Source organism: Trichomycterus rosablanca, chromosome 24 (assembly GCF_030014385.1).
Source record: "Trichomycterus rosablanca isolate fTriRos1 chromosome 24, fTriRos1.hap1, whole genome shotgun sequence".
Lineage (NCBI taxonomy): Eukaryota > Metazoa > Chordata > Actinopteri > Siluriformes > Trichomycteridae > Trichomycterus > Trichomycterus rosablanca.
Genome location: NC_086011.1, coordinates 1447328 through 1473449, shown reverse-complemented (window position 1 = coordinate 1473449; position 26122 = coordinate 1447328). Strand labels below are relative to the sequence as shown.

Below are 26122 nucleotides of genomic sequence, written 5' to 3'. Positions count from 1 at the left end.
ACGCGTGCCAGACACCTGAAAGCTCGGTCGCGGGTCCTCAAATCCGGCTGGAGCCGAAGCCGCTCCTCTCCGGAGGGCGAATCGACCAGATGGGGCCCTAAACGCTAAGTTTCATTTAGTATCATCGCTGGGTCCGTTCACCCCTCATTGGTTCACCATCTGGCACCATCGCGCCCGTCGTCTCCGCCGCTCGGTTTCAGAGTATTAGAGAAACTGCTGGGCGAGTCTTCATGCCCTCTAGGGTTGGCACACTTTGTGCAGATGGCAGTGCCATGCCTAGCTCAGACGGGCCTTGAAATGAAGTCTGTAGCTTACGGTTAGCCACTGTAGCTAATTCCTTTCTCAGCGTTGTAGCCAGTCAGCGTTTTTACGACCCTGAATGGCCGAAAGTATTCGGACGCCTGACCGTGAGCTGGCTGGACGTCCTCTGTGTGATCTTTTCAGCTAGAACAACAGCCACTCTTTTGAAAAGGCTTTTCACAACCATTTAAAGTATGTCTGTGGGAATTTGTGCCCATTCAGTTGACAGGAATTGGGCACTGATGTTGGTCAAGAAAGCTCCATTGAAGTACCAGTTCATTCCAGAGCTGTTGAGTGAGACTGAGGTCAGATCTCTTGTAGCCTTGGGGTTAAGGTACTGGACTAGTAATCAAAAGGTCGCTGGTTCAAGCCCGACCACTGCCAGGTTGTCACTGTTGGACCCTTGAGAGAGGCCCTCAACCCTAAATAGCTTACAGACTGTATATTGTCACAGTACTGTAAGTCACTTTAGATAAAAAGCATCTGCTAAATGCAGAAATGTAAATGGAATGTAAATGCTGGAACAGGATAGGGCCTTCCCTAAACTGTTGCTGCAAAGTCGGAAGCACACGTGGGAGAACATGGACACGGACAGAGCAGCATCGTCCACTGTATGTTCTGATCCGACTGTCTGGCTTCATGCGTGTTTAAGAAACGTGTGCCCCAGCATCTGTGTGCTTTGCCAGCGTGGCTGTCATGCAACCAGCAGAGGTCGCCAGAGTGCACTGGGGGAATTGGGTGTATCCAAACTGGGACCATGCAAAAAAATAGAACAATAATAAAACTATTTAGTTCTATAAGCTTATTAGAATTATCGTGGGTAGCACTGTCGCCTCACAGCAAGAAGGTCCTGGGTTCAATTCCCAGGTGTGGCCGTCTGGGTCCTTTCTGTGTGGAGTTTGCATGTGGGTTTCCTCCGGGTGCTCCAGTTTCCTCCCACAGTACAAAGACGTTCAGTCAGGTTAATTCCTAAATAGGATAAATTGGTGGTAAAACAGACAATGAATGAATGACACACACACACACACACACACACACCAATGCAAGCGATTAAGTACTAAGGGCCTTGCTCAGGGGCCCAACGGTGGCCTCCTTCAGACTACTACCACCCGGCGTGTAGAGGAAACGCCCCAGTTCCTCCTGTAATTAATGCTGCGGTCTTTCACACTGGAGGTTTTAACATGTGGTGTTTTTTTAAGCATGGTCACATCAAAGCGCTCGTTATGTAAATGAGGCATAATTATTATAATTACGGTCAATCAGCCTTTAGTGCTCGACAGCCTCTAAACCCGAGGAGACGTAAAGCTCGCTTAAATGTGGACAGTGGTTATTGTACGACATCAGACCATCCGGACACTTCTAACTTTTGAATTCATGTGTTTCAGCCTTAACAATTACTAACAGGTGTAATAAATCAGCTATATTAAGGAAATGATATGCCCACGACCTTACAGCAACAGTTTAGGGAAGGCTGTAAAGGCAAGTCTATAAAGACATGAAGAAAAGCTCAGTTGTTGGGCAGCTGTAGCCTAGTGGTTAAGGTACTGGACTAGTAATCAAAAAGGTTGCTGGTTCAAGCCCCACCACTGCCAGATTGCCACTGTTGGGCCCTTGAGCAAGGCCCTTAACCCTCAATTGCTCAGACTGTATACTGTCACAGTACTATAAATCGCTTTAGATAAAATCATCCCTAAATGCTGAAAATGTCAAATTAAAAACCAAGAAACTCTAGAGTCCTGCACAGAGCCCTGAACTCAATAGAGGCTTTCAATGGGCACAAATTCCCACAGTCTTGTGAGAAGCCTTCTAGTTGTTGTTCTAGCTGAGAAGGTCACATAAAAGTCGCTCTGATTTAACACCGTTTGCTTTTGAAACGGGACGTCCGACAAGCTCGCCGTCAAGCGTCCGAATACTTTTGGCCGTTTAGAGTTTATTTCTGACCCAACGTGTTCCAATCATTCAGTCACAGAAAAGGAACAGTCGCAGAAATCGTTGGATTCACAAGACTGAGACTAAGAAACTGCACAGAACCCTGACCTCAGCCCCACTGAACAGCTCTGGGATGAACCGGAACATCAATAGAGGTTTCCAATGGGCACAAATTCCTACAGTCTTGTGAGAAGCCTTTTAAGTTCTAGCTGAGAAGGTCACATAAAGATCGCTCTGATTTAACACCGCTTGCTTTTGAAACAGGACGTCCGACAAGCTCACGGTCAAGCGTCTGAATACTTTTAGCTGTTTAGAGTTTATTTAGTCACAGAAAAGGAACAGTCACAGAAATCGTTGGATTCACAAGACTGAGGGACAAACTCGAGACTTTATGTTCATCCTTCATTTATTTTTGATGTGCCACCCTATTGATGTAAAACCTTCAGCCCGGCTCATTATTTGCAGTTCGGGGGGTTGACGTCTGTAAAAGCGAGTGAGAATTCTTCAGGGTCCCTCCGAAAAAAAAGGGGGGATTTATTTTGGAAGGCAGCCACATAAGAAGATTATGAACGCAGTGTAGGGTTTATCTCTCGCGCCCAGACTCTGCTCGCTGACGCTCTCTTATCGCCGCCTTCCAGAATCCACAGTGTGATTGGCATCGTGTTCCAAATCTGCCAGTTTGGCGACCGTTGGTGCAGCCAGAGCAAATTACTGAGCATTTTTTGAAGCTGTGCGGTGTATTTTTAGCAGTGGGTGGACGGAGGGCGTTGGCACAGCTGATGTTGGCACGTGGAAGTGAAAATGTACCTCAGTATGACTTTTCTTGTTGCATATTTGTCACACTTTATAGTGTTAAATTAATTTCATCATTTTATTTAATGTTCATCAACTGCCTTAACTTGGTCGGGGTCGCTGCAGGTCTGGTTCCTTTGAGATCCACTGGGATCCACCGGAATCCATTGCAGGGCATCAGCCACCACCCACAGACGCACGGCTGGGTTTGAACCCAAGCACCTACAGTATGATTTTAACTTAGCAAACAAAACAGGATGAACTTCAAGATGAAGCCTGCTATAAATCAGGTTGCTTAAAGTTTCTATAGGAACACTGTGCCACAATCTGAGGGAATTCCAGTACTGCTGCTAAAAAAACAAATATCGGTGCCCGCCTGGTATTTGTTTTAATGAAATTGGCAAAATTTGCATTCCTAGTCCACAGGCAAACAAGCGAGGAAGACCCCTGTCCTAAAGTCAGCTCTCAAATTCATAAAATGTATAAAAGAATTTATTTTAAAACTGACATTACCGACCGTTCCTGACGAGTGTCTATATTTTCACCTCATTTGTAAGGAAGAGTGAGTGCATTGATTCATTTATTCTCTGTTTTACCTCCGCTTTATCCTGGTCAGGGTCTCTGTGGGTCTGATTCATTGGACGGAAGGCAGGAAACACCCCGGACAGGTCACCAGAGAGCAGACTTACACTTTGGGCAACTTCTAGTAGCTCCAATTAACCTAACTGCTTGTCTTTGGTCTTGTGGGAGAAAATCGAAGCACCTGGAGGAAACTCAGGGAGAACATGCAAACTTCACACAGAAAGGACTTTGATCACCAGGGCAGGGAATTGAACCCAGTTCCTTTTTGCTGTGCAGCAATAGAGCTACCACCTCATCACCATGCCGTCCCTGTCAAATATAAATGGTTTTTCTATTTAAGAATAAAACAATTAAAAGGACAGCGGTGGCTCAGCGAATAAGGTATTGGATTAGTAATCAGAAGGTTGCCGGTTCAAGCCCCACCATCCTTATATTGCCACTGTTCAAACTGTATCCAGTCATAACTGTAAAATATTCCTCAGTGCACATTTAACCTTATTAAACTGTTTATTTTAACCTGTAAGTAATTAAAGTATTTGATCAAAAAAGAGCGAATGACCCTAATTAAACACATAACAATACACACACACACACACACACACACACAAAAACACCGTCCATATAAAAGCCGGGGGCTGTGAAGATGCTCCAGAGTGATGTCAGTGCTGGAGATGTTGGACTCGGAGACATTGCACCCTCACACTCTCATTGGAGCTCGGCGGATGAAGGTGGAGGATCATCATCATCATCACCACCACCATCATCTCCATCCTTTGCTGTGCAGCCTGATGGTTTAGTTGCTGCTGTTGCTGCTCCAGGCTCGATCTGCTCCTCTGTTTTGGGCTTTTTTCCCTTTTTCTTTTGACTCCATTTTCATCAGGATAAACACTTGTTTTTGCGCGCTTATTTATGGAAACCATTTGTTTGTCTTTGCTTCAAGAGGAATAAGTGGAGGATCCAAGGGTCTGGAAGAAGAATCAGGTTAAATGTAAGCAGATTTCGCTTTATCTCATGGTGAATGGAGTTATATATATTGGCTAGTTTGTCATTTGTTGCATTTTTTTTGGTTTGGCAATCGGAATCGTTTGCACACCGTGCGTAAAGGTTTGTGCACAATGGGTATGTGCGCCTTCTTTCAATTGCCATGCGCACTGCAGATTGTAAATGGTTAATCACGATTTTTACATTCACAGGAATATGTTAAATAAGATATGCATAAAATTTACATTCATTATAATTAAAAATGACCAGGATTTCATTCATCCTTCTTGTTTTACTGAATAGTTCCTACCAGGTAAAAAATACATACATGAACAAATAGATGATACGGAGTTTAAATGTTTATTTTAAAAGTAATCATACGTGTTTTGTAAAAAGCCACATCTCCTCATTTTAGGTCACAGGTTTCATTAATTGCGCTTGAATTTGAATGCGCACAAATGATGCGCGCTGAACCCGGCTGCGTCTCAAACGCACAATATAAAACACAACCTGCACACAAAAAAATCACAATTTGGACGCATTTCAAATAGCAGAGTGTGTGTTTCACATAGATTTTGTTCAGTTCCGTAGTTCTGGTGTCTGTTTCAATAGAAAAAATATCATATAATGCGCGCCAGGACTAAATAGCTGAAAATATTCAGGTCAGGACGCTTTTTAAAAGAAAAGAGAAAAAAACAGCATTTAGATCTAGATATGCTGGTGAAATCACCTGGACTTGGACCTTGAGTAGATGCAGAACAAGGAACGCACTGAACTATTGCATTTAAAAAGTACAATAAAAAGTAATTAATTCCTTCAGTTACGCATCTATTTTTTGTAGATCGCGCATTTTAAATCACATTTTGTTGTGGTTTGGAGCGCAGCCTGTGTGTCACAAATCACGAATTATATGATTCACTTAAGTTTTAATACCATATACAAATGCTGTTAGGGGTTTGTATTGTATTCAGGGTTGAATAGCACAATACAAAATGCTGTATTTTAGGGATTCTGGTGAAGTTGGTCTCGGATTTTTATTCGGAGCGCTTAAATTGGCACTGAATTCAGGTTGCGTTCCAAATCGCACATAACTGCACTAAATAACTCGCCAAATCAAATGGTCACATTTCTGACACTGGTTACTATTCAGTATATATTTAAATCGTCGATGCACCAAGGTAAATTACACTTTTAATAGAGCGTAATAATAACTGATAGGATGTGCGCGCCGTTCAAATCCATTTTAATGAGCCGCACAAATGCAGATACCGAATATTACTGTAGTATCACCTTTATTTCTCACATTGCCACCCTGATCAGGCTGCTCAATTCAGTAAATTAATAAATGAGTGATTTTCTTTTCACAGCTCTTGAATTTTAGCGGCAGAGAAAGAGCGTCGGGCTGCGTCCCAAACCGCACAACTCCGCACTAAATAGTGCGTCTAAACATTTAACGCCTAAATATACTTTAAAATAGTTCCCTGCAGATTACATGAACCGCTGTACATTAAAGCGATTTAGAACACAGCCTTAATGACTGTAATGAAAAGCATTACTGTGCACTTCATTTGTAGAGTAAATCAGGCAGATTGCGTATTTTACGCACCATTGGCGGCGCAGTTTGGGTGGCATCCTGCCTAAAATTGGCGTTGGAATTTAGGGGCAGAAAAACAAAAATGTGTTCAGTTTTCAGCGTAATAGTGTGCAACAAAAATGCTCATTCCTACAGTTGTGTGAAACATTAGGACACAATTAAAAATTACCAAAACGAATACGCTGTTGTTAGTAAAAAAAAAAAAAAGAAGTTCCAAATGCATTTCTGACTAGGGTTGCCAGTTATCAGCCGAGAAGAAATTTCGGAGTGTCTTGAATGCTTTAGCCTACTTTTTAATCTCAAACCTCAGCGTAATAGTACCTGCAGACCTGGCAACCCTTTCTCACTGACTGCCTTCCTAACAGTACAATGTCTTGTGTCAATAAAAGTGACATAAATTATTATACGTTTTTATTTGAAGGTGCTGAAATGAGTTTTTAGAGCAGGAATCCCTTCAGTCCAGTCATAGAGACGCACTTAGTCTTGAGTTTTGAGATTGCTGCGCTCCTAACACACCTGATCCAACTTAAGGGTTGATTAATAATGAGCTTATTAGCTAAATCAGGTGTATTGAATACCAGGAAAGCTCGGACACTGGAGTTGAGGAGTTGTGTGTGCGTGTGTGTGTGTGTGTGTGTGTGGGGGTATTGGTTTCTTTATGGCATCTTAAAAATGGGCAGAATTTTAATCGTGGTGGAACTGATGGAGTGGGTACCGCACAGCAACATAGGCCCCTGTCTGTATGGAGTTTGGTACATTCTCCCCTTGCTTCGGCCATGTCATTGTGGATTGTTTTTCAGGAACTCAGGAACATGCAGAAGGTGGATTATTTACTCTTATTTGCTTTTAGGTGTGAGCGAGTCTGAGCGTTTTCACTTGTGCCCAGCGTCTTCGGGTGGCACCTGACATATTTTATCAGAGGCATTGTGGAGGTGGGTGGTCTGAGGGGGGTTGCACTGGGGCCCATAGTTTAAGGGGGCCAATAGCAATCAAGCCAGTAACAGCTTCATTCAACCATTTATACTGTTACTAATGCAAAATTACACCAGTGGATCATGGACAAGGGGGCAGGAAAGAGTCTGATTTTGGGAAGTTGAAGAGGGTGTTGAGGGAGGTGGGCATGAAGAGTAACACAAAGGGTCGTTTTAAAACTGACAATTAAAATTTGGATCAAATGTTCGTGCCGAAAATATATTCAGGATTCGTGCTGGGTCCGCAATAAATAAACCCAAACAAAATCCCGTCTTACATAAGCAGGTTTAAACTGCATTTTTATTGATTTATTATTAACAATACATAAAATAACATATTTCGTTCTTATTTTTATAGGGTGCGTCCATGCTGGATAGTAAACAAGTGGAAAATATTATAAATGAAGTCACCAACATGGAACAATTCATATTAAATATTCTGAACAGAGCTGCTAGATTTGGACCTGGAAAATGTGCAGTTGGGGGGGGGGTGATAGTTCAATAGTGGATGAACTTAAACTCTAATTTAAATATTTATTAAAATGTAATATAAATATTTCATTCATGAGTCTTAGTTTGTAATTACTTCACTGTATTTTACGCATCATTTTCGGGTGGGGTGCAGCTTCTCTTACTCAGGGTAGGGCACAAATTAGAGGCAATTTAAAATTAAGAGGCAATTTATCCACTCACTGGATGTTTTTTTTTTATGGGGGAGGGGAGGGTGGTGGTGGTAGGTAACCGGAGTATCCAGTGGAAATCCACACACATGTAAGGTGAGCATTGAAAACTCCACACAGTCAGTGATCGCAGTTGTCACGCAGCAGTTAGGGTACTGAACTGGGTTCATGCCACACGATCGCCATGTTGACACTGTTGGGCCCCTGAGTAAGGCCCTTCATTGTATTCAATCATCAGCTGCGCAACTACACTGTAAAACTCGCAGATTATTTTTTTTTCTGCTTTACACACCACAGCACAGCACAGCACAGCACAGCACAGCTCTGGTACCAGTATGAGAAACGCTGGTTCGAATAAGTGCGCACTGAACCCAGGCTGCGCTTCAATCCGCGCATTAAGTGCCTCAGAACAGCACCATCCTACAGCTGGGTTTGATGATGGAGAAGTGATTTGCACACTGTTTAATGTTGTGATTTAGGACACAGCCTGCATCGATCCGCCTTCCTGTCGCTCAAAATTCACCATCACGTCTCCGCGCTGCAGTTTTATTACAGAATATTAGAAAAATACACTTGTACGTTTTCATTTCTAGTTCTGTTAAAGTTGAGTTTCGAACATTTGCACCTCTGATTAACTGTCTGTTACTTCCAGATCCCGCTGACCAAAGTCGCGTTTCTGTTGGGGGCCCCGGAGGAGCCGCCGGAGCCGCGAAGCTGCTGTCCGCGTGGAGCGGAGCCGAAGTCCCGCGTGCGGCCGCCAGGAGCTCCGCTAAGCCCCGCGACATCACCAGCATGTCCAGTAACGGAGCGAAAGCGTCGGATGGACACGTCCTGACCGAGCTGAACGACGCGCCCGCCACCAACGACAAACCCAAGACGCTGGTCGTAAAGGTGCAGAAGAAAAAAGAGCTGCCCGACCGAGAGACGTGGGCCGGCAAGTTCGACTTTCTGCTGTCGTGTGTCGGGTACGCGATCGGGCTCGGGAACGTCTGGAGGTTTCCTTACCTGTGCGGCAAAAACGGAGGAGGTACAAAACACAACACAGGGGGATAAATTCAGCTCCAGGTGTAATTCTTACAACTCTGGAAAATATAGTTTCATTTATCATAATAATATTAACAACTATAATAATAACGATGATAATAATAATAATAATAATAATAGAAATAATAATAATAATAATAATAATAATAATCATAGAAATAATAATAATAGAAATAATAATAACAATGACAACAATAACAATAATAATAATAGAAATAATAATAACAATAATAAAAACAATGACAACAATAACAACAACAGTAATAATACAAATAATTACTGTAACTATAATAATTATAACAATAATAACAATAATAAAAACAATGACAATAATAATAATAATAATAGAAATAATAATAATAACAATAATAAAAACAATGACAACAATAACAATAATTACAGTAACAATAATAATATAACAATAATAATAATAACTGTAATGTAATAATATCAATTATAATATTAATTTTAATAACAATAATGATAATAATAATTATTATAATAATAAGTAAATAACAACAACAATAATAATGACAATAGTAATAACAGTAATTAATATAGTCATAACAATAATAATTATTATTATTAAAATTTCGCATAATAAATCGCAATTAAATTAATTTAAAATGTATTTCAAATGTAAACATGTATTTGTGAAAAAAAACATTAGTGCAAAAATGCTGTTTAAATACAAATATGAATTATTTATTATAAATTAATTATTACAACTAAAATTTATTAAAATATTGTTTTAATGAAACTATCAATTTATTATTTTATTAATTTTTAGTATGATTTGTATTATTTAAAGATGATTTAGTGCTTGGTTTTGTTAATAATGAACAATAATTTATGTGAACGTTCTCATTTATCTGCAGGTATAATAACGTCTTTCGATCATATAATTTATTCATATCAATAATTGTTTGGTTGCTGGTACAGTTTATATTTCCTTCTCATTGCTGATGGAATTAATCACGTTTTCATTTTTCCAGCTGTGAATAAATGAGCTTCTGTTACGGTTCAGTGATTTAATGACCCTTTTATTTGTTTTTCAGGAGCCTTCTTGATTCCTTATTTTCTGACACTTATATTTGCCGGCATGCCCCTGTTTCTGCTCGAATGCTCTCTCGGTCAGTACACCTCCATCGGCGGCCTCGGGGTGTGGAAGCTGGCACCCATGTTCAAGGGTAATGATGGAATAACAATCTGTACCATCAGGATGGAACATTTTCATCATAACAACAAAGATATGTAATTTAGTGATTGAATGAATTCTGTGGTTTGTTGGTAGGTGTCGGCCTGGCAGCAGCAGTTCTGTCCTTCTGGCTCAACATTTACTACATCGTCATCATCTCCTGGGCTATTTACTACCTGTATAACTCCTTTACTAAGGTACGACCGGTGTAACGAAGCAAAAGTGCAGTTCTTAATTAAAAGTGCAGAGTAAATTAAATAATAAAGTTTACCAAAACGTATAGCCAAAAGTATGTGGACATGCTCCTTATTAATGAGTTAGAGTGTTTGAGCCACACACACGACAACAAAATCAATTCTAAACGTAGTTTGGGGAAGGCCAATAAAGAGAGTCCCAGTCTGACCAGTCATAACTCTGGTTGGAGGAGCCCTGACCTCTGAACACCTTCTGGATGAGTTGGAACTTCGATGGTGAGCTAGGCCTCCTAATTTAACATCAGTGCCTGATCTCACAGATGTGGGCACAAATTCCCATAGACACAGACATTGGAGGCTGTTGTAGCCACAAAAAGGTTTCTGCTAAGGCCTCAGGTGCATCAGTTATTAAGGTTCTAACCACTAGCACTGTAATCTGTGAGCACCAGCAAGGCAACTAACAGAGTTCCAGTAAGGTCAAACTAATGAATGTTCAAACTGGAGATTGGAAATGGTTTCACGTTTGTCAGAAAACAGCATTCCGGTCAGTGAACGTCACACGTGGTGAAACATCAAGAAATAATATGACCAAAAGTATGTGGACACACCAAACTAATGATTGAATTCATCATTGGTGCCTGACCAGTCACAATGGGCACAAATTCCCACAGACACATTCTTGTCGCAAACGTTTCCAGAAGAACATAGTTATAATATAAATAAGAGATGTCCAGCAGTCTCACTGTGAGGTGTCCACATACTTTTGGCTTGCGCCAGACCACTGTCTCATGAGCCAGTGACGTCCAGCCTGTTTTAAATAATGTTTATTATTAATAATAATAACAATAATAATAATAATAATCATCATCATCATCATCATCATTTTCTGGTTTCAGGAGCTTCCGTGGAAATCCTGCGACAATCCCTGGAACACAGAGCGCTGCTTTTCCAACTACAGCCTCCCCAACACGGCGAACATGACCAGCGCCGTGGTGGAGTTTTGGGAGTAAGTACTGGCATCCACTTGCTGGAAGAGTTTCGGGCCTTCAGCGCTCTGGTTTGCATGCTAAAATGCTGCTTCTTTTATAAAAGGACCAGTGTTATTTGCACAAAAATGCAGCGATTGTGCCCGCCTGGCGTCCGGACAGCTCGGCCTGACATGACGTGCATGGAGAATGAAGGCTGTGTTTTGACTAAACGGCACCGTCGATGCCAGTCCGTCTGGGTCGGGGTACGTTTCGGCTCGCGTGTAACGTCCGTTTGTATGTGCGCCCACAGACGTAACGTGCACCAGCTCACCGACGGACTGGAGAAACCCGGGGAGATCAGGCTGCCGCTGGCCATAACGCTGGCCATCGCGTGGGTCCTGGTCTACTTCTGCATCTGGAAAGGTGTGGGATGGACAGGAAAGGTGAGAACTTGACGGATTTAACCTGCCGTCCCCACCTGAGGACGTTTAACACCTGCTTACAGTGTTAAGTCACGGATGTTGTGTTTTTGTTTTTTCAGGTGGTCTACTTCTCAGCCACGTACCCGTACTTCATGCTGCTGATCCTCTTCTTCCGTGGAGTGACGCTGCCAGGGGCCACAGACGGCATTTTATTCTACATCACACCTGATTTCCAAAAGCTGAAGGAGTCCGAAGTACGTCAGATTAGATCTACAAAACAACTGGACTCATCCATCCATCCATCCATTCATCCATCCATCCAATCACATCCATCCATCATCCAATTACATCATCCATCCATCCAATCACATTCATTCATCCATCCATCAGTTCAATTCAAATAATTATGATTACCAGACCAGGACCTTAAACGGATATGTAGAATTTGGACACGTCATTGGGACCAATGGGCACGAGGGCCACACCTGCATCCCTGGGGCACTGAGGCAGTGACTTCTTTACCAGGGCTGATGGGCACAAAGTTTACCAGACTGATAGGTATGCCACCTTTAGTCCAATCAATGGGCATACAGGTCAGGTCATGCCACGCCTCCTCTACCAGGAATGACAAGTACATAAGACGTGCTTTGAGTAGTCAAACTGGTGGACACAGGAGCCACACCGTTCTATCTGGAACCTATGAGGGCACCACACGCGGCACACTGGCAAAAAACCCATTTTATAATGTTAGTACAGCAGCCCACTCCTGCTGAGATCTGGGGATTCAGGGTTCAAATCTCAGCGGTGCCATTGGGTGGCACACTCTTTAGTGCACTCTCAGTGCCAGTCCCAAGCTCGGATAGAAACAGGAGAAATAAAAGTGTTGCGCCAGGAAGGGCATCCAAGTCTGTGGACCAGATCCACTGTAGTAACGCCTAAATACAGGAGCAGCCAAAAAAAAAACAACTAAATAATCGTACAAAACAAAGGTCCATATTTCACCCCAAAATACAGCCATAAATCATCACAGACATGCAGTCGTCTCTTTACTTCGATTTATTTGTTTTAATGAAGTCATTTATAATATTCATGATCGTTTTCTGTCTCATTTGTCCTCTTAGGTGTGGCTCGATGCTGCCACCCAAATTTTCTTCTCATACGGACTCGGTCTGGGGTCTCTAATCGCCCTCGGAAGCTACAACCCCTTCAACAACAACGTGTACAAGTAAGCAGCAATGAATTGACCCACGATATCGACGCCTACAGTCTCCTTCTTTTCTATAATACAGAGCGCTTACCGTTCACCCATCACTGCAAAATATGATCCGATACTATTCAGGCCGCACAATAAAGCAGGACGTCTAGTCAATCTTCGAGGAGTGGAGGTCGATATAACGAGGGCAGATAATCACCCTCTGTGTTCTCCGCAGGGATTCCATCATCGTCTGCTGCATCAACTCCTTCACCAGCATGTTCGCCGGCTTTGTCATCTTCTCCATCGTGGGATTCATGGCGCACATCACCAAAAGGCCGATCGCCGACGTGGCCGCGTCAGGTAATTAAGATTGACGCCGGACGCTCGGGTGCTCGGGCGAAAGCCTGCCGTTCAATTCCGAGGTCAAAAACAATCATGATGGATGAAAAGGAGCTTTCAATCAAACGTAGGATAAAGTCCCAGCACTAGTAATCCATGACTGTGTGGTGTGATGCAGTCGCATTTCCATTTATTCATTTATATTTATTTTATTTGTTAGTATGGGGGGGGCAGTGGGTGTGAATAACAGTATAGGATTAAATGCTTGACTTCTTCGGTACAAGGGTTCAGTTACGTCTACATGTCCTCTCAGAGCAAACACCATCCATCCATCTATATGTCCATTCATCCATTCAATCACATCCATCCATTCATCCATCCATTAATCCATTCATTCAGTTACATCCATCCAATCACATCCATCCATTAATCCATTAATACATCCATCCATCCATCCATTCATTCAGTTACATCCATCCAATCACATCCATCCATTAATCCATTAATGCATTAATACATCCATCCATTCATTCAGTTACATCCATACATCCAATCACATCCACCCATCCATCCATCCATCCATTCATCCATCCATCCATTCATCCATCCGTCCAGCCATCCATTCATCCATCCCTCCATCCATCCATCCATCCAATCACATCCATCCATCCAATCACATCCATCCATCCAACCATCCAATCACATCCATCCATCCAATCACATCCATCCATCCAACCATCCAACCATCCAATCACATCCATCCATCCAATCACATCCATCCATCCATCCAATCACATCCATCCATCCAATCACATCCATCCATTCATCCGTCCATCCAATCACATACATCCATCCATTCCATCCATCCATCCATCCAATCACATCCATCCATCCATCCATCCATCCAATCACATCCATCCATCCAATCACATCCATCCATCCATCCATCCATCCAATCACATCCATCCATCCAATCACATCCAACCATCCAATCACATCCATCCATCCAATCACATCCATCCATCCATCCAATCACATCCATCCATTCATCCGTCCATCCAATCACATACATCCATCCATTCCATCCATCCATCCATCCAATCACATCCATCCATCCATCCATCCATCCAATCACATCCATCCATCCAATCACATCCATCCATCCATCCATCCATCCATCCAATCACATCCATCCATCCAATCACATCCATCCATTCATCCATCCATTGCATCCATCCAATCACATCCATCCATCCAATCACATCCATCCAATCACATCCATCCATCCAATCACATCCGTCCATCCAATCACATCCATCCATTCAGTTACACCCATCCATCTATCCATCCATCCAATTACATCCATCCATCTATCCATCCATCCAATTACATCCATCCATCTATCCATCCATCCATTTATCCATCCAATCACATCCACAAGAACATCCACAACCCACAATGGACAAAATGGATAGAAGAGGGATAGTGCAGGAATGAGAACCGGATGTCATGAAATGTGACAAACCAGCTCTCGGAACCAGAACAGACTGGAAACTATCAGAACCTGTCAGAACCCCTCACCCTTCCACTGTAGTTTTACAGGTGGTTCCGCTCCAAAAACAGGGACATCACTGCTCTACATGGGCACTCTGCTAATCCTTAAAAGCTGCAAGCCCGGGGGCAGTTTCTAAAACCGAAATAATGCTGACATCAGAGGTCAGCAGAAATCTGGATCAGCCTGAGCTTTAGAGAGAGCACAAGAGTGCCAACAATGAGCTGCAAAAAAGAGAGAGAATCCGAGATATATAGGAAACCGTCCACCTGGAACGCTCATGAGGCACATGATCACACTATGCCTCCGTGCCCTATCTGCCGGCCAAACTAGGCAGTGCAGAGGGACACGACTCAACGTGGGTGAACTGCTGAAACCATGGTACAGTAAGGGAAAAGGAAATTACCAAAAAATACCAACTGCATTACAGCTCTCGCACAAAAAGTAAAATAAATAAATAAATGTACAGATTTATAAATGTCACACATACAGAATAAATAAAAACAAAAAATACAGATATATCCAATTCATTGTTATCAATCTAGGAGCTTTCTGTTATCTGTAACATTTATTTAATTATTAATAATAGAACATCATTTTGTGCTCTTTGTATTCCAGGTCCCGGTTTGGCCTTCTTGGCGTATCCAGAAGCCGTTACCCAGCTGCCCATCTCTCCACTGTGGGCGATTCTCTTCTTCTCCATGCTGCTCATGCTGGGAATCGACAGTCAGGTAAAAAACGCCGGATATTAAAGTCCAGTCTATAACAAAGTGCCGTTCATGATCTCATTACATGGTATAAAATTAATAACAGAAATGTAAATGATTGTACCCGTGTTCACCCACAGTTCTGCACGGTGGAGGGTTTCATCACCGCCCTGGTGGACGAGTTCCCCCGTCTGCTGCGAGGACGACGAGAAATCTTCATCGCCATCGTCTGTCTGGTGTCTTACATAATCGGCCTTTCGAACATCACGCAGGTCAGTGCGTTACGTCCGCTCCGATTATCCGTACGGTGGATTTAGCCGGGCGTGGAAGTAAAAGTACGATCGTAATCAAAACCTCGGGGCTAAAAGACCTGAAGTGGGCGGATTGAAAGCTTTCCCAGCTGCATTAAGTCGGATCGCCATGCATTAAGAGACTCCCAGGACCAAAATATCTTTATTTTGGAGAGAGTTAATGGCTTTGTAGTGTTAACAGTACAGTGACCTCAACCAGTTACACACAAAGTATTGGGACGCCTCTTTATTACTTTCAGATTCATGTGTTTAAGCCACAGCAGTTCCTAACAGGTGTAAAAAATCAGTCATATAAAGAAAATACATGTGTCCGACTTTGCAGCAACAGTGTAGGGAAGGCCCTTTCCTGTTCCAGCACAAAGCAAGCTCTGTAAATAACTCCATGTTTTGACTAGATGGGCACAGATTCCCACAGACATGCTTTAAAGTCTTGTGTGAAGCGTTGTTATAGCTGAAAAGATCACGTAGACTCTACACGTCACTCTATTTTAATTCAGTTTGTTTTTGAAACAGGGCATCCGACGAGCTCACGGTCTGGCGTCCAAGTACTTTTGGCAATATAGTGTGAATGGTGTTAAGTCATAATACCCCTGAATTTTCTTGCATTAACAACGTTATTTCCACCATAGTATAAGCGGATCTCTGGATCCCTGAAGTCTGTCTGTCCCAGAGATGTTTAGTATAAGCGGATCTCTGGATCCCTGAAGTCTGTCTGTCCCAGAGATGTTTAGTATAAGCGGATCTCTGGATCCCTGAAGTCTGTCTGTCCCAGAGATGTTTAGTATAAGCGGATCTCTGGATCCCTGAAGTCTGTCTGTCCCAGAGATGTTTAGTATAAGCAGATCTCTGGATCCCTGAAGTCTGTCTGTCCCAGAGATGTTTAGAATAAGCAGATCTTTGGATCCCTGAAGTCCATCTGACCCAGAGATGTTTAGAATAAGCAGATCTTTGGATCCCTGAAGTACATCTGACCCAGAGATGTTTAGAATAAGCAGATCTCTGGATCCCTGAAGTCCGTCTGTCCCAGAGATGTTTAGTATAAGCGGATCTCTGAATCCCTGAAGTCTGTCTGACCCAGAGATGTTTAGAATAAGCAGATCTCTGGATCCCTGAAGTCCATCTGACCCAGAGATGTTTAGTATAAGCAGATCTCTGGATCCCTGAAGTCCATCTGACTCAGAGATGTTTAGTATAAGCGGATCTCTGGATTCCTGAAGTCCGTCTGACCCAGAGATGTTTAGAATAAGCAGATCTTTGGATCCCTGAAGTCCGTCTGACCCAGAGATGTTTAGAATAAGCAGATCTTTGGATCCCTGAAGTCCGTCTGACCCAGAGATGTTTAGAATAAGCAGATCTTTGGATCCCTGAAGTCCGTCTGACCCAGAGATGTTTAGAATAAGCAGATCTCTGGATTCCTGAAGTCCGTCTGACCCAGAGATGTTTAGAATAAGCAGATCTCTGGATTCCTGAAGTCCGTCTGACCCAGAGATGTTTAGAATAAGCAGATCTTTGGATCCCTGAAGTCCGTCTGACCCAGAGATGTTTAGAATAAGCAGATCTTTGGATCCCTGAAGTCCGTCTGACCCAGAGATGTTTAGAATAAGCAGATCTTTGGATCCCTGAAGTCCGTCTGACCCAGAGATGTTTAGAATAAGCAGATCTCTGGATTCCTGAAGTCCGTCTGACCCAGAGATGAAGATTTTCATGTGATGATGTGGAAGCAGCGCTGCATTATTTTTTGCTGACAGCATTACAAAGTTGGTACGATGCTGGAAAAATGCATCGGAGGGTGAACATGTAGAAAAGTGACGGAGTTTGTTTTTGAAATTCATAATAAATAGAGTTAAAAAAGTGCGGAAAGGTTTTGAAGAACCCTCGTATTTTATATTATATTAAATTATATAATATTTTCCCCCTAATTGTCACTATAATTCACACTCAGTATATCCATTACTAATCACTGCTCATTCCGAGCTCTCTGACGGCTGTGCAAATATTTGAATTATGCACATTTATTCATGATGGAGGATTAGTAATGGAGTGAATCACCAGTCTGACCAGCGCTCGCTCGTTAGGCTTCGTTAGCGGTATAAATATATCTTTATGTTTATGTTTTACGCCTCCTTAGTGCCTTTATTTTTTACTTTGCAGGGCGGCCTGTACGTCTTTAAGCTTTTTGATTACTACTCAGCCAGTGGAATGTGTCTGCTCTTCCTGGTCTTCTTCGAGTGCATCTCCATCTCCTGGTTCTACGGTAAAGAAATAATTATTTACACTTATTTATTCGGCAGAGCGACAAGTGGGACAGAATCCCCAGGGTCCTTCCTGTGTGGAGTTTGCATGTTCTCCCTGTGTCCGTGTGGGTTTCCTCCGGGTGCTCCGGTTTTCTCCCACTAGAAATGACCCTAAGTGTGTGTGTACTATGTGTTCTTACCTTTTGCCCAATGAATCAGACCCACTGCAACCCTGACCAGGTTACAGTGGTGGTAAAACAGACAATGAATTAATGATACAGTTTATACCGCTGTTGAATCCTTCATTCTGATTGGTCAGATGGGTATCAACATGACTGAAGGCTAAGTTCAAGCTACACTATATGGTCAAAAGTATACGGACACCTTTTCCTTTTTTAATATTCTATTCATACGTTTTTTACTGTTTCTTAGAATTTAGTCATATCCAGTTACCCAGTTGTATCTCCCCCCTTGCTGCAGTCCTGACCCCCTTGGAAAGCACAGAGTCACGCACAGTTCAGCGCCTCAACCAGCCAGCAGAGGCCGCAATTACAGCAGCAATGCGGAATCCCTTAGAACCTTCCTCCCCACAGACAGAGCCGATTGTGTCTGTGTAGGCGCCCGGCTGTCCGATAGCACAGCCTGAGATTCGAACTCATACCACAGCGGTGGTGGGCTAGCATATCAGACAGCTGATGTTTCAATGCTACAGAAATTGTAGCAGAATATAAAATAATGGAATTTATATTGTGTGTTATTATTGTGATGCCCCATGCAAGCTTCATAATAAGTGATTATTAGAGATAACCTTTGGGATGAAGTGGAATACCGACCTCATGGCTTATCAGAGACCAGTGTCAGTTATTATCTGGCTGAATGGACATGGATTCCTGCTGACGCTTCAAAATATAGTGAAAAACTTCAAGAATGGATGTTTGGATGCCAGTAATGTTGCAGCAACTGGCATCTATTTTCATGCCCGTGTGTTTGGAACGAGATGCTGGAGAAGCACAAACGTGGACAATATTTATGTTTCTGTTCACATTTTTCCACATATTGTAGCTGAAATGCTGAATAAAATGGCGATCTTCCACAGTTCCGCGGTTCTAAAATGTATAACGCGCTTTGAGCAGCTGAATAAATTGCTGACGCGATTCATCTAATCACGTTTAAATTCATGCTAATCTCCTGCACCCGCTTTATCTAAATGCATGATATTAATCTGTGCTAAATAACTCTTGAGCCTGGTGCGTGTAATTATGCAAACGACTGCATCTGTGCTAATGCGCCGCTGCACACCGGTACGACGTTCTTCTCCGTTGTCGTTTCAGGTGTCAATAAGTTCTACGGCAACATCGAGGAGATGATCGGGTACAAACCGTGCATCTGGTGGAAGCTGTGCTGGGTGGTGTTCACGCCCCTGATCGTGGCTGTAAGTATGAGAACAGTGGGCGCCTCAAGGGTCACTTCATAGCACTGACTTCACGGTCACTGACTCTAACTGTCTGTTTTTTTTCTTACTGTAGGGTGTGTTCCTGTTCAGCGCCATTCAGATGGTTCCTCTCACCATGAATAACTACGTGTTCCCAAAATGGGGACAGGGTGTAGGGTGGTGCATGGCCTTGTCCTCGATGGTTCTAATTCCCGGGTACATGGTCTACATGTTCCTCACCTTGAAAGGCTCGTATAAGGAGGTAAGGATCTCAGGATCTCTGAAATCCATCTGACACAGAGATGTGTAGTATCTAATCCTAGTGGTGCTGTCGGCTGGACTGGCATCTGCATGGAGATGATTGACTGTCCAAGGCGGGATGTGTAGCCAAACGGTATAGCAAATGCTTGTCTGTGTCCTCTTATGACCTCTGCTGGCTGAACGATGGTACTGCACAGAGACTGGGGATAACAGAGATCAGTGCGTGACTCTCCGTGCACCATACGGATCTCCACATGAACCTGCCCCCTGCAGGTGAAAAGAAGCGGTCGATCACAGCACACGTATCTAGAATAGGACTAAATCTGAAGAACAATCAAAGAGGAAATGCTTTAAAAAAACAAAAATCGTCATGGTAACCATAAATCAAATGAAATAGAATGTGGATTCCGCTGAGTGAATGTCGAGCTGATTGAAGAAATGAAACGTTCAGAATGAGTGAAGCGGCTACACAGCGGTTCTGCACGCATCTTTGCTCCGGGCGCGTCTGAAAATAGGCGCCTGAAACCTGTAATTATATAAAGAAAGCTTTCAGCTCTGAGCCGAGAGCGACGCCGGAATCAGCACTCACAGCGGGAGCAGAAACGTCAGCGTCAGCTTCAATTACTGCCTGATTAGCTAATCAATCAGTGACTGGATTTGATCCCGCCGTCCGCGTTTCACCACCGTATACCCACCACATCTGCACCGGCTGAGGCGCTGCGTCACGTCGCCAAAAACCTTTAACTGTAACGCCACAGTTTTACGCTTTCTGAATTCACTGTGCGTTTCTAAACGGGTGCGGTCCTGCTACCAGGCGACCTGTCCGGGGTGCTTCCTGCCTTTCGCCTAGTGAACCGTACCCACCATGACCCTGACCAGGATAAAGCGGTGATAAAACCGACAATAAATGAATGAATTAATTTTTTAACAGACACACATTATGTCCCAAACCCAAATATCATATCGAGTTTCTTCTGGGAAGCTTTCGACTACATTTTAGAACATGACTGTGGGGATTCACTACCCGTTAGTTGCAAGAGCAGCAGTTATTATGGCTCCAGTTCATCTCGGAGCTCTTGGTTTAGGGAGGGAGACAGCGGGTAGCTTGGATCAGCCACCCTTTGTGCAGGCGTCTCGACTGGTCAGCAGGTTTCGGCTGTTGTCCCGCCCCTTACAGACACGCAGCCAATCATATGTCTGTGTAGGCGCCTGACTGGCTGATAGCAGAGCTGAGAGCTAAGTGTTTTACAGCTGTGCCACCCGAGGTGGTGGGGTTTCAACCAGCGACCTTCTGCTTACTAGTCCAGTACTTTAACTACTAAGCTACAACTTCGACCAGTCAGCAGGGGTCGTGATTGCTCTGTTTCGGCTGTTGTCCCGCCCCCTACAGACACACACCTGTGTCTGTGTAGGCGCCCAACTGGCTGATAGCACAGCTGAGATTTGAACTCAAGAGCGTGTTTTGCCGCTGCGCCACCCGAGCATTTACATTCATGACTTACAGTAAACAGTCCTCGAGGGTTAAGGGCCTTGCTCAAGGGCCCAGCAGTGGCAACCTGGGTCAGCAACCTTCTGATTACTAGTCCAGTAGTCAACCTTAAAACGTCACTGTATGTTGTTCACTTATATGTCCAAAAATATGTGGACGCTCCTGATTCTTGAGTTCTGTTTTATTGATTTGATATTTTTGGCGTTTTTTGCAGCGTTTGAGGATAATGACCCAGCCCACGGTGGTGGTGAAGACTCAGGAGAACGGACCAGAGCAGCAGCAGCCCGAAAACCAGACCAACGACGAGGCGTACATCTAAAACCCGCGGCGTCCGGCAAGAGCCGCCTCTCTTCTGAACAAAATCGAACCAAGTAATCGAGGTTGAGCACCATACCGGGGACTTCCACGTCTAAAATATAATCACCTACCTCCAGGGGGGGGGGGATAACGTGAGCAACCCGATTACGAGTGAATATTTTAAACGTGTGTGTGAAAAGTGTGTGGGGTCGATCCCCCCGCCACCTAGCGCTAGTTCTTATTGCGTATGCAAAAATATATATTAGTTTTTATTTCCAAAAGGACGTAACATTATAACGCTCGATTACCGTTCAGATCCCCACGTGATTGAACGCTACTGTGCTAATTCCGTATCTATTTACCCGCTGTAATTATGTTACCATACTGTATAAAGATCTTAGATTAGAATCAAATTGTATTTGATTGTATTTGAAATACATAAAAAACATCTGAATGCCGTACGTTATATATAGTAAAGTGTATTATGGGCATGTCCGGGTTCGAGCACCGGCCCGTATCTGAGGCCTGTGTGTGAGGTTATAAAGAGACTTTTACTGTTTATTAAATCTAAATCTTTATTCTAGCTGGATTAGTTTTATGTGCTGATGGCAGAGAGGAGCACGACCTTAAGCAGGGGGGTTTGAACCTGCGGCTCGTGCAGCCATTCGCGGCTGGACTTGTGGACTGTTATTCCTGTATGTTAATCCAACTGTGCCAGGCATGAGGGTGGCATTTGGGAACCGTATCTTACAATTATTAGAATCTAGCTTGTACGTATGTGTGTATTTTATTCTTGTTTAAATAAGGTCTGATAATCAGCAAACATGCAGCGAACCATCCGAGCTTTGGCGTCACGTCTTGTGCCCAAAAAAAGATTGACGATTACTTTCTACACATTTCCGTAAGCCATCGCTTTCCCCAAGCGTTCCACTCAAATTACCCAAGCATCATGACCACATGGGCATCATGTGGGTTAGCGATAAGCTGGGATTTCAACCGATTTTGCCGAATCGCTCCTCACGGCCCCAAGAGTTACAGTTTACTGACAGGTTGTCCATTTTTGGGACACCAAACTGGCCCCATATTAGCACCAGAGCATCTGGCCTCACTCGTTTCCATAGACAGAATTTAAGGGCTTCTGTGAGTCTCTAAAACAATTATTTTATCGTCCGAATCCTTAAGATAAAAAAAATAAATTAATAAAATAATAACGTCCAGACCCAGTCACATTCTCAATCCCACTGTGCTACTGTGTTCAGTCATGCTGCTGTACCAATATAAGTGATCTGATCTGATATCCTTCATTCCGTACGATCCTGCCTGTCAAATCACGCAGACTGTAAAACTAATCCAGCTCTAAAAGAAACTTCGAGTTTACAAAAATCCTGACAAAAGCACAAACACTGAACCGAGTCGAGTTTACAGACGTCAAACGAAGCGATGAACTTTTCTACCTGAGCAGATTCGTCACGCCATACCGGAGACTGTTAGTCGTTTTCTTCTCGTCTTTGTTTTCTAAGGACTGAATAACTTTGTATGTGTTTTCTTAATGGTTTTTATAGCGTCAGGAGGACCAAAACCGCCATTGTGTGTCAAAGCGATTTGCATATGAAGCCGTTTTACATGCACTGTGTGTGAGAAGAGCGCAGGGTTAGAAATAAAGGCACAAAAAAAAAAAAAAACGAGTCACGTGAGGAAGCGAAGCCGCCGATTCCACTGTTAATCCTGCTCGTTCTCGTGACGCTTCTCAGGAACGATGGTAGACGTGACCAAATCTCTCCCGAATCGAGTGGATCAGACCATCCGAGAAGCCGTACTGACCTTCCATACCGAGATGTTGGTTTTTTTTAGGGGGTTTGAGGGGGGTTAAAGGCACCTATGGAGAAACCAGCTGTATTTTACCTAAACTGAAATATTAAAACTGTGAATCATATCGGACGCATTTAGTAGATCAAATTTAAAGAAACACATCAGGGATGGGCACGATTATTAAACTATGTCATATATTAGAGTTTCCATTCAAAAAAATTAAGACTGGTTTAATCCCCGCGGTTCTTTAATTCCAGGTCGGTTAGCTTCCGCGGCAGCTATGTGTACGTGACAGGGGATAAAGGACGTGACATAACGACCTTTATTAACGACGATCCGATAACGTGCAATCGATCAATCAATCGATCAATAAAGGAACGAGTGTTGTGTGAGTTTTGTACAAAGTTTCCGATCAGCAGATCTCTCTCTCTCTCTCTGTAAACCTGTACTGTGTGTAAACGTATCTGTGAACGTCCATCTGACCGCCGAGGTTTCGTCTAAATGTTTAAAAAAATATATAAAAAACCTCTATTCTTTATTCTTTACTCTTTACTGCAATAATGACGAGAATAATAATAATATTAAAGCTCTCAGAAACTAAAGCACATAGTCTTTATGAAATGTAAAAAAGATTACTATCAATAACGAGAAGAGAAGTATATATATAATAAACTATAGATAATACCGTTTGTCTAGTCAGAGAATATTGTTTTGTATATTTCTAACTGTTTCCCGGGCCTAATGTAAGATATTCTATATATAAATAAATACAGAAATAAAGAAATATAATTCATGTCTTTAGATGGTGTTGTATAAAAGCATGATTGCGATGTTATCTGAACAATAAATAAAGTATTATAGATTATAATGAATCTCTGAGTCACGCACGTCTCTTTACATCTGTTTACATCTGTTTACATTTGCTGCATTTGATCTCCAAACCTAAAAAGAATTCGTCCCCGGGACGATTTATATTCATGGCCGAAAACAAGATCATCTGACCCCTCGTAAATGCTTTTTCTTTTTATATTTATTAGTGTTGAAGGAGAAGTAATGATTTGTGCTTGTGGGCTGGTACATTGGTGGACTGAGTAGCTGACGTACTTGCCTTTGTCTCACCTCTAGCTCTCACCTATGGCTCGCTGTTTTTAATTAGCATTTAGGGAAAAGTAATGATTTGTGCTTGTGTGCTGGTACATTGGTGGACTGAGTAGCTGACGTACTTGCCTTTGTCTCACCTCTAGCTCTCACCTCTAGTTCTCCTCCTTTCTTGAATTCATGTACTTTGTTTCCCCCCTTTTGATTCACAAACCGAACTGGTTCTCATCAGGACTGCTGGCTACCTCACCCTGCTCATTCTTAGCCACGTTCATCATGTCAAAATCTAACAAGTATTCGTCCCCGGAACCAGGTGCCTTTGTTTAAATTGCGAGGTGCAGCGATTCATATTCATAGTGGTATAAAAGCTGACATATGCAGCTGTTTTTCAGGACCGGGCGTGGTGCACTATGTTCCAAAGTGGACTACACATCCAAGGTCAGACAAACAAAGCAGTCACCTGTCTCCCTTTTTTAATAATTTTCCCTTTTTTCTTTTAAGTATTAGGCTGTGGTTGTGTGCTGGTACATTGGTGGACTGAGTAGCTGACGCACTTACCTTTATCTCACCTCTAGCTCTCACCTCTAGCTCTCTTTCTTTAATTAGCATTTAGGTAAAAGTAATGAGCTGTAGTTGTGTGCTGGTACATTGGTGGACTGAGTAGCTGACACAATCTTTGTCTCACCTCTAGCTCTCCTCCTAGCTTGAATTAGTTTATTTTGTTTCCCCCTTTGGATGTACAATTCGGACTGGTTCTCTTGTTTGCCAGACTGCCGGCTACCTCGCCCCGCTCGTTCTTACATATCTAAAATAAACCTGGTTGATTATTTGTTAGTATAGCTGCTTTACTGGCCGCCCATTTGAGCTGTCTCTCCTTACAACCACTTTTTTACACCCTATGGCGCAAATACTCATTTTCCTGGACTAACATGCACCCTAAAATACTCCTAAATAGGAACACTGGCAGTCTGAAGGTTGCTGGTTCAAGTCCCGCCACTGCCAGGCTGCCACTTTTGGACACTTGAGTGAAGCTCTTAATTCTCAATTGCTTGTATTGGATTGTGTTGGTACAGCAGGGTGACGAAATGCACAAGCGACCGATGGGCAACATTCAGTACTTGTATACCCATGATGTTTATTAGTATTGTAAGTGTAGCTTATAAAATAATCAATAAATATTGATAACAGATAGGTGCTCCTCATAAAGTGCTCAATAAGCGTGAAAATGACAATAAGGGCATTGTTCTTGTTCTTATTGTTGTTTCTGATCGATGGAGCTCGTTCCTCTAACGACGTGTTCATAATTAGCTCACGTTTTTACGTTTGTTATAATTAGTTCCACCCGATTCTTAGACTTTCGAGTCGTTCCTGTACACGGATACAAATCATTTTACAAAGAAAATTAGACCCGCATTCGACTGAACGGATTAAAAACACGTCACAGCGAGCGAGCGTGTGGTCGGCCGAGTAACGTCAAATCGCTTTGGCAGCGCGGTGAAATAAAAGCCGGCCGTTAATGACCGGTGCTGAACAGAGATAACGGATCCGCTGAAGCGTGCGCGCCATCGATAAGCCTGAACGAGCTATTCAGCTCCGAACAAAGAGAGAACGCCGGGGTACACAGTCGGGTTTTCAGTCGAAATTGCGCCCTGGTTTAAAAGAAAAAGGGCTTAAAAATGAACAGGTTCTACACAACATGACCAAAAGTATTCGGACGGCTGACCGTGAGCTTGTTTTCCAGGA

The 26122-nt window shown here is 43.0% G+C and overlaps 1 protein-coding gene across 1 annotated transcript; it reads left to right on the top strand.

Moving 5' to 3' along the window:
• Positions 1-4279: 4279 nt before the first annotated feature.
• On the top strand, positions 4280-24153 carry slc6a1b (solute carrier family 6 member 1b). The gene is made up of 15 exons (XM_062986156.1): positions 4280-4591; positions 8482-8856; positions 9932-10063; positions 10168-10268; positions 11162-11271; positions 11544-11676; positions 11775-11909; positions 12777-12880; positions 13086-13210; positions 15360-15472; positions 15589-15720; positions 17911-18013; positions 19325-19425; positions 19520-19687; positions 21390-24153. The coding sequence occupies exons 2-15, from the start codon at positions 8622-8624 to the stop codon at positions 21492-21494; spliced, it is 1797 nt and encodes a 598-aa protein (XP_062842226.1). The 5' UTR covers positions 4280-4591; positions 8482-8621; the 3' UTR covers positions 21495-24153.
• The last annotated feature ends 1969 nt before the right edge of the window (positions 24154-26122 follow it).

Bases quoted from the DNA above. Each gene is read 5' to 3' on its own strand.
- slc6a1b (XM_062986156.1), top strand. From the start codon at position 8,622: ATGTCCAGTAACGGAGCGAAAGCGTCGGATGGACACGTCCTGACCGAG. The intron at 11,910-12,776 runs GTACGTCAGATT...TTGTCCTCTTAG, and splicing joins AAAAGCTGAAGGAGTCCGAA to GTGTGGCTCGATGCTGCCAC. The intron at 13,211-15,359 runs GTAATTAAGATT...TTTGTATTCCAG, and splicing joins CGCCGACGTGGCCGCGTCAG to GTCCCGGTTTGGCCTTCTTG.